This window comes from Hippocampus comes, unplaced genomic scaffold (genome assembly GCF_001891065.2).
Source record: "Hippocampus comes isolate QL1 unplaced genomic scaffold, H_comes_QL1_v1.1 scaffold499, whole genome shotgun sequence".
In the NCBI taxonomy this organism is placed as follows: Eukaryota; Metazoa; Chordata; class Actinopteri; order Syngnathiformes; family Syngnathidae; genus Hippocampus; species Hippocampus comes.
The window spans coordinates 62,824-71,490 of NW_017805450.1; the positions used below are offsets into that span (position 1 = coordinate 62,824).

The 8,667-nt window shown below is 40.0% G+C and overlaps 1 protein-coding gene across 1 annotated transcript in view; it reads left to right on the forward strand.

Annotated features, from left to right (window-relative positions):
- tmc3 (transmembrane channel like 3) overlaps window positions 1-8,667 on the forward strand; it is a 49,847-nt gene that overhangs the window by 39,686 nt on the left and 1,494 nt on the right. The window contains exons 15-21 of the mRNA XM_019874043.1: window positions 221-288; window positions 533-661; window positions 4,035-4,145; window positions 4,518-4,643; window positions 4,817-4,895; window positions 7,570-7,612; window positions 7,723-7,990. Coding sequence (XP_019729602.1) covers window positions 221-288; window positions 533-661; window positions 4,035-4,145; window positions 4,518-4,643; window positions 4,817-4,895; window positions 7,570-7,612; window positions 7,723-7,990 — 824 coding nt within the window. The remainder of the gene's footprint in view (window positions 1-220; window positions 289-532; window positions 662-4,034; window positions 4,146-4,517; window positions 4,644-4,816; window positions 4,896-7,569; window positions 7,613-7,722; window positions 7,991-8,667) is intronic.

Here is an 8,667-nt window from a genome sequence, read left to right on the forward strand (position 1 = left end):
TAAGCTTGGCTTGACCATACTAAATGGGCATATAGCCCTGCTCCCCATCACCGCCGTGCATGGGACCGGACCTTGGTCTTATTTAAAAAAAATAAATAAATAAAAAGTGGACCGACAGCATTTCTAGTTGAGGACCACTGATTTATGATGTCAGTTTTTATGGCAGGGAAATTCAAACATTTGTTTCCACTAATACTATTATTCATTTGTGTGTTTTCAGCCTGAATATGGGGAATTCAAAATAGCAGAGAATGTCCTGCACTTAATTTATAACCAAGGGATGATCTGGTAAGTTGAAATATTTGTAAAATCTTCAGGTGGCTTGACTGCAATAGACATTATTTTTCAAAGTTAACAGTCCGTCCGGTGCTGCTACGTATCCTTGACCCTGTTTAAAAAAGCCCTCTATGTCTCTCGCCCACCAGATTTCATCATCTAATTTCAGAACTGTCACTTTGCAGCAATGAACATAACGGATGTGCTTTAGCGATGTCACCCAGTAGCTGTGTAAATAACTCTTTCTTTCTCGCAGGATGGGAGCTTTTTTCTCCCCTTGTCTTCCTGCCTTTAATGTGTTGAAGCTGATTGGTCTCATGTATCTTCGGAGCTGGGCAGTCCTCACCTGTAATGTTCCCCATCAGCAGGTCTTCAAAGCATCCAGGTCAGGCATTTGCATTTACTATAATGGACACATTTGAGTGAGCCATACAGCCAGCCATATTGTTTTGAAAAGTCTGCAGTGACAGTCTACTCTTAAATGGAGAAATGTTGACTGCTTCTTCACGCAACATAAAGGGTAAACAGTAATCCCTCGTTTATCGCGGTTAATGGGGACCAAAACCACCCGCGATAAACGAAAATCCGCGAAGTAGCGTCCAATTAACATAAACAGGTAAAAAAAAAAAAATTTTTTTTTTATTTTTTTTTTATATGTTTGAAAAAATCCGTGATGCACTGAACCCGCGATAAACGAACCGCGAAGTAGCGAGGGATCACTGTACAGTGATCCTGACCATTTGGCGCTTCAAGTTTTGCGGCTTCAGTTTTGATGCGCAAGAGATTTCCCTGCATGCCGAACAAAAAGCTAAAGTGACTCAGAGGCTTTGTACATGCCCACTCAAACTAGTCACGTGATTCGTTCCCGGCGTGATATCGACCCATGAGAGCACGAGTGGATTCATTGATCTTGAATTCTCTCTTCTTCCTCCCAGGTAACTGATAGCTTGCAGTTTAAACTGTGTCTCTTTGTAGGTGCTATACTCAGGGGGTCCTTGGCCAAACTGATGTTGTTTAGCACAATGCACATACCGGCGCTTTATACCTAATGGGGGGCGTGCCTTCAGCATCCTCGTTCACACGCACCCTTCCCCTCTTCCCCCCTTTAATGACCGCAAGTGGAGCACTCATCAAAGTCACACAACAACATTTACAGATGTTGGCACTCGGCATTATTAGGCGCCCCGTACATTTCGGAGACAGTTTAAAGACTTAAGTGCGCCTTATGGTCGTGAAAGTATGGTAACTGCACAGAAAGGCCATCATTTTTAATCTACTTCGGAATGTGTCGCTGTTTGTGTCCTTTTCATAGAAGTCATATTTTGACAAACTAATGCTGGGGAATTTGTCTGATCATCTTCAAATTTTGCATGTTTCGTCTAAAGATGGTTCAGATGAAAAGTTATTGATATCTTATTATTTCGTCACATGCTGTTGCCATGGTGATGCACTGTCCACAGAGAAAAATGCTGCTGTTTTTCAGGGTCGAAGTCTGGGTGGAAACTCATGAAATTTTGCATCCATAGCAGATCTGTCATAAAAAATATCAATATTTTAGAGATTTCTTAATCAAATGTCATGAAATGGCTCAATGCCCCACCCCTTCAAATTTTCACGTCACCTAGAAATGTGAAAATTGAAAGTATATGTAATTGCCCAAGTCATACAAAAAGTATTTTTGAAGCTATATGCTCAACCAAACAAAAAGGCTGCCATTTAGACTTTATTTGGGAAATATGCACTTTTGATAGAGATCATCTTTTAACTAACTCCTCCCACAGAATTTTTCCATTCATTTTCAAAGTTTAGGTGTTTAATTGAAACTAGTGCTGTCAAACGATTAACAAAAGTGTGTGCTTAATTAATTAGGTCTGTAATTAATTAATCTATATTTTAATCTCATCTAAAAATTACTGAGAAAACCCCTATTTTCATTTTTTTCAAATTCGTTACATTATTGAGGCAGATGAAAAGATAAAAGAAAAAGTGGCATTATAGAGTATTTTATTGTTTATCAGCAGAGTTGGACGGATGCAGTGCTAGCCATTTACTTTCTGCTGTATTTGAGACTAGTCAAAGTCCTACCTGCAACCTTTAGTTTCGACCACGAGGGGGAATATCACTGTTTTGTTTGTTTTTGTAAATCTCCAAAGAATTACAAAATAAAAATAAAATAGAACATCAGGTCCTTAAAAAGTGCTTGGGTTAACATATCAAAAACAGTAAGAACAATTTTCTGAGAAATACAAATACTCAACACTGAACTTGCTTCAGATAATAAACAATAAATAAAACAGACCCTTAAATCACAGTGCTGTAAGTTAGCACTTCAGAAATAACACTGTTCATCATGACAAACTAAAAGTGCTGAAATAAACATCAATCACTTCTAGTTGTCTACAGAGGACACGTCAACTATGCCTTGTACGTGGGGTGCTCTCGAGTTTAGTTTGCCGAAGAGCTTTGTTATGTATGGCTCGCTTGCTATATTGCAAACGCTTGGGGTGCTAACGTTAGCTGTGGCTGCACTCGTGACTGGGTGCTTTGCATTGATGTGGGAGGCTAAATTTGAGCGGCTTCGGTGGTAAGCAAACGCCTTACAAATTTGGCACAACACTCTACCTTTATCAATTGTGTCGTCAGGGTGTTTTTGGAATGTAAATGTTCCATTCATTGTGCTGAGAACTCTCACATGCTGCTCCATTTTCCCCTCTCCACTCCTCACTGCTGCTTACTAAACCCGCCCAACTCCAATGGGATCAGCTTCAGCTAAACAAGCCCCAACATAATGGCAGCCAATCAATGTCCGCTTCAGGCTGTGACTGACAGTTGTTTCCCCACCCTCAACAACTCGAATACAGGAAGCCAACACATAAAAAAGGGCTATTAGAAAAAGGCAACCCACCTACAGAAACAAAGGCAGAGATTAAAATTCAGATGAACGCGATTAGAAAACATTACCGCACTAAATTGGATGTAATTAATTAATCTCAATTAACGCGATAATTTGACAATTTGACCTCAAATTGAAACATGTTTAATATGAAAAGTTATTGTAGGTGTTTTATTGCATCACACATACCTTGGTGATGCACCATTTGCAAAGAAAAATGATGCTGTTTTTGAGGGTATAAACATTGTCAAAAACTCATGAAACTTTGTCCACACATCAGGCATGGCAAAACAACTATATTTTAGAGGGTTATTTTGTAGGTTCTTAAAAATGGCTGAGTAGTGCCCCTGAAAAGAATATTAACAAAGCACCCCTGGTCGAAAGTTTCAAATTGGGAGTCCACCATTTTGATTTTACTTTGGAATTTGGCGCTGTTTTGGCCTTTTATTAAGGTCATATAAAACTCTTCTTTTAAAATGCGTCTGATCGTCTTCAAACTTGGTGTGTTTCATGAAAAAGTGTTAAAGATGCAAAGTTATTCCAAGTGTTTTATTTCGTCACACGCTGTTGCCATGAGTATGTACAGTTGGCAGAGAAAAAAATGCTGTTTTTGATGGTCTAAACCTGCGCAAAATTCATGAAACTTTGCACATACTTACACTAAGGCTTAGCAAAACAACGTTGATATTTTAGAGAGTTATTGTCCTTTGTGCCAGTACCCCAGTGTACCAGGACCCCAATTTGCAAGTACCACAACGTGGCCCGGGTTGCGAGGGCCCTCGCAGCTTGAGTTAAGACTTGTTTTACATTAATTTGATTCCCAAAGTCTAACAATGACCAACCTGGCTCTCTCTATTTATTGTAGATCAAATAATTTCTACTTGGCGATGCTGCTTTTTATGCTCTTTCTGTGTATGCTGCCAACCATATTTGCCATTGTAAGATACCGACCATCGCAGCACTGTGGACCATTTAGGTAAGAAGAACCCTCTTCATTGTTATTAATTTCATTCATAAAATTTTGCCGCTGCATTTAACCTATCTATAAAGTGTCAAAACATGGGTATCAGAGCCAAATGGGATACCCACTCTGGCAGGCAGTGTCCTGAACCACTTGGCCATATTTGCCAAATACTATTTTTACTTTTACAGTAGATAGATACTGGATATGGTATTGGCACATATGTTTTTCACAATTTCCAAAGTACTCACTGAAATTAATTTCAAATTGTGAATTTCTGATCCTCCAGTACACTATATGCCTTGTGTGTCTTGTTACAGCACGGATTTTTAGGGTGGTAACACTCTATATTGTGTGATATTTCAATTATCCACCTGTATGTTGCAGCGGTCAAGAGAAAATCTATGACATCATATCGGAAACAGTGGCCAGTGACTTTCCCCTGTGGTTCAGTAAAGTGATGAGTTACGTCACCAGCCCTGTTGTCGTGTTACCGGCACTGCTGCTTCTGTTGTAAGAGCACACACGCACATGTACTCTCACACACCCACACGCACGCACGCACGCACGCACGCACGCACGCACGCACGCACACACGCACACACACACACACACACACACACACACACACACACACACACACACACTTTTTGTAATTTGTACTCTGATTTCTATTTGTGTTTTAGCATGCTGATATACTATCTCCAGGCCATTGCCAGATCTTTAAAATTCACCAACAACCAGCTGATGATGCAGCTCCAGACAGTGAGTGTCTATCAAGCTGACAGATTGACAATGTGAATATGAAACAATATGACAATATAAACAATATGTGAAATATACAATATTTGAAAATTCTTAAAGTCGCTGCCACAGAATTTTTGCTTGGTTCAGGTCTTGACTCTTGTTTGGGTGGGCAGTTTAATTTGAATGTGTTTAAAGTCTCACACAATGTATGGCCAACCCACAAACTGCTGTGATTATGGTAATTGTCTGAATGCCGTGAACAGCAGTCCCATGTTATTCTATGCCAAAATGCTTTATTATTTCTCATTTCCTCAGTTCTTCTGTATTCATCTACTTTCACATGTCAACTGATTCCAATGATTCAACATAAATTCAGGTTAGCTGCGGCATTATTCTTTCATTGCAAAAACTCCCAGTCTACACAAAATTCCGTATTTCCACCCCACCCCCCCAAAAAAACCCCAAACAAAACAATCTAAGTGATTGAGCAATCCCCATCATTTCCACTTCAAATTCAAAATGTTTCGTTCATTTAAAATACTCTATGAACTACCGGTTTTGTCAACTTTCCATGAATTCCCAGAGAATTGCCAAAAGAAAAACAAATACACACACACACACACACACACACACACACACACACACACACACACACACACACACACACACACACACACACACACACATGCCCTCGCAACATTGGCACATCACTGGAAACAGCGTAAGTAAACAGCCAGTGGTTGTCGCAGGTACTACGGTGAAGCTAGCGTCATGCAACATTGATAATGTCTGCAGTCTGGAAATATTTTAACATCGAAATCGGAGACAGTGCAACGGTGATTTGCACTGTGTGAAAATTGAGCATTTCACGTGGTGGAAAGGACAGAAACACAACTAATTTAATCAGCAACCAGAAAAATTGATTTGTCCAAAAAAGGATTTAAATGTTTTACTTGGTTAAAATGTATTTGGTTATTACCAAGTAATAACCAAAATGTACTTGTTTATTATGTATAAAAGGTGTCATGCTGGAATAGTTTTCTTAAATAAATTTTAAAAATAAATAAATAAATAATTCTGTGAATTTGCATGCACTTTTTTCTCTTTAATATATTGCTGATGTATCAGATTGGGACTCAATATGGGCTGATACTCAAATTCAGATGAGTCAGACTCAGATTCGGGTGCACATAAATGTGATTGGGACATCCCTACTTTCAGTATCTACAATAGTATCACCTCCTTCCACATTTGTTGACAATTCCAATTTAAAAATCTTCAGATCCTTCAAGGATATTTCTTCCCATTGCCGACATTTGCTTCCCAAAATTCCAAATGACTGATTCAAGACATTTCAATTTCCATAATTCAGATCATTCAAGCTATCTTGGAACTGTTCCCATTCCCAAAGTTCCCCAAATTTTCAACCCCAAAAATCCCATATTAAGGGAATTTTACATATTTAAAAATCCCAGTGCCATCAAAGATGGGGCATTGTCTAAAATGTAAATTAAAAACAGAAAACACTGCTTTGCAAATTTTTTTCAAGCTATTTTGTGTTCACACTGATTTATTTATTAATGTATTTATTTGTTATGCATTTGTCATTTTGAACATAATGCGTGTAGCATTCGTACATTCCAAAAAGACAAGTAGCGGTACTTACTTATTGTGAATTAAAATTCATTTAGCCAGTCCGTGACAGTATTTAATCAATCACAAGTGTATTTTTCTATCAGTACTTTAGAGGTTGCTCTTCCAGGCTTGCCACTCATTGCGCCTATATATTCTTCTCGCCATCTGAATGAAACCAACTAGGCCCATCGGTGTTTAAACCCGTGGAGTGAAATATGGGCAATAGCATACTACTATTCATTTGAAAGAGGTTGAAGAAATACAATACATACAATACATGCTGATTTATATAGCGCTTTCACAACAGCGGCAGCTGTAACAAAGCGCTTAACAAAACAGTTAACATCAAGTAAAATAATAAACACAACACACAATATAAAACACGATCATAAAGTAAAATAATGAACACATAACATAAAACACGGACAGTCGTGCAGTCGTAACCACTTTTCCCCTCATACGCTTTGTTGTTTAAAGCAGTTTGAGATGAAAGAGGAGAGAATCAAAGTGTCCTTTCACCAGTGGATCAGAGACGTCATGCTCAAAATGTGCACACGTCGGCTACAAGCTAAGTTTCAAAGTCAACAAGAAGCTGTATCATCCATTGACGAAAAAAGAGATTAGTTCACTTCTCCTGTCCCATGTAAATCCATTCCAATTCCAAGCGGTGACTCTCAGTTCCAAATACACATCTGCGCTCCGCGCCGACACTCCTCTTTCCTCATCCTCAACTTCAGCAGCCATCCATCCAGCCGTACCAACACAGACTGTCCAACAGCACCGACGTCTCCACTGAACAAAACGGGGCTGTGAAAAATGCTACCCATTACAGGCGCATAAAACACAAGCGCCCCAGGGCGGTCCAGCACCAACAGTCAATGTCGCAGACATTCCTCCCAATCAAAATCTGTGCCGGTACAGGCGTGCTGCCGAGAAAGTGCAACCACCAAGCACGGATTCTTCTCCTTTGACGAATGTCGTGGCCAAAAAAAAATGTAAAAAAAAAACAACAAAACAAAACACAAAAACGATAATGGTATCTTTCTTATCCCTTTAGGAGCGCACAGACGATAAAAAGAAAGTCTTCCAAATGGCTGCAGGTGTGTTCATTGCTCCTACGAGTTTATTGTATTGAATGTCCTATGAATTTGTGGAGGGCTCTCTCTTTCTCTCTCTCCCATTAACACTGTAATATTGAACCATTTCTCAGCAAGACTTCAGGCTCCAGGGGAGGAAGTTGTGGAACAAAAGTCTGATGAACATGAGAGTGACATCACAAGCCAGGATCCCTCCATCCAAACTCCCTCCCCGCAACGGAACGGCAGCGTCACAAACCTCCATACTCCTGGGCAGCGTAGTAACAGCATTCGTACAATTACTCAGTCTGCATCTCGGGGAGAGCTGAACAGAGCTGTGGCTGGATCCTCAAGAAGTCCTGCCGCAATCCCCAAACAGAGGCTGGAGCAAGTACCTAACAGGTGTCAGAGTAATGGATATTTTGACAAAAATCCACCCATTTTATCTGCTTTGTATGTGTGGTCAAGAGAATTAATTGGAACACCTTTTGATTGTGTTGTGCAGTACAGCGTTGCCGCAATATTACGGTTCACCTACAGCGGCCTGCTACATCACACGTTTATTTTGTGTGGAATGCAAATATTCTATTGCGGAAATAGAAAACTTTTTGTGTGTAGTGGGTGGCTGTGGAACGTAACCGCCATGAAGTGAAAGAAGTCATGATTTCGGGAGACGTCCCCGTCAAGCCAGCCGCCATAATAACAGTTGTTCAAATGTTCCGCAAAGCGGCGTGTGGGTCAAATTCAAAATAAAATCACAGCAAGTTGGACTGTAAATTGATATCAAGGAGCTTTTATTTTGAAGTTGGCCCTCGAAAGTAATTGTTTTGGCGGGTGACTTGACTATGAATTGAGGCTGCAAATGCTGCCCGCAGTCAAACTGATTGTCACGTTGCGTGGTGGTGGAGGAAACAAAAAGAATCTAAAGTAGCAAACCAAAACCAAGACTGAAGCAAAAAACTATCAATAACAGAAACATGACAGGAACATGGTGTGCAGCTGCAGGGAGAGCCCTACAGTGCCACCTGTTGGTCACAAACCGAGTGTGTGTGTGTGTGTGTGTGTGTGTGTGTGTGTGT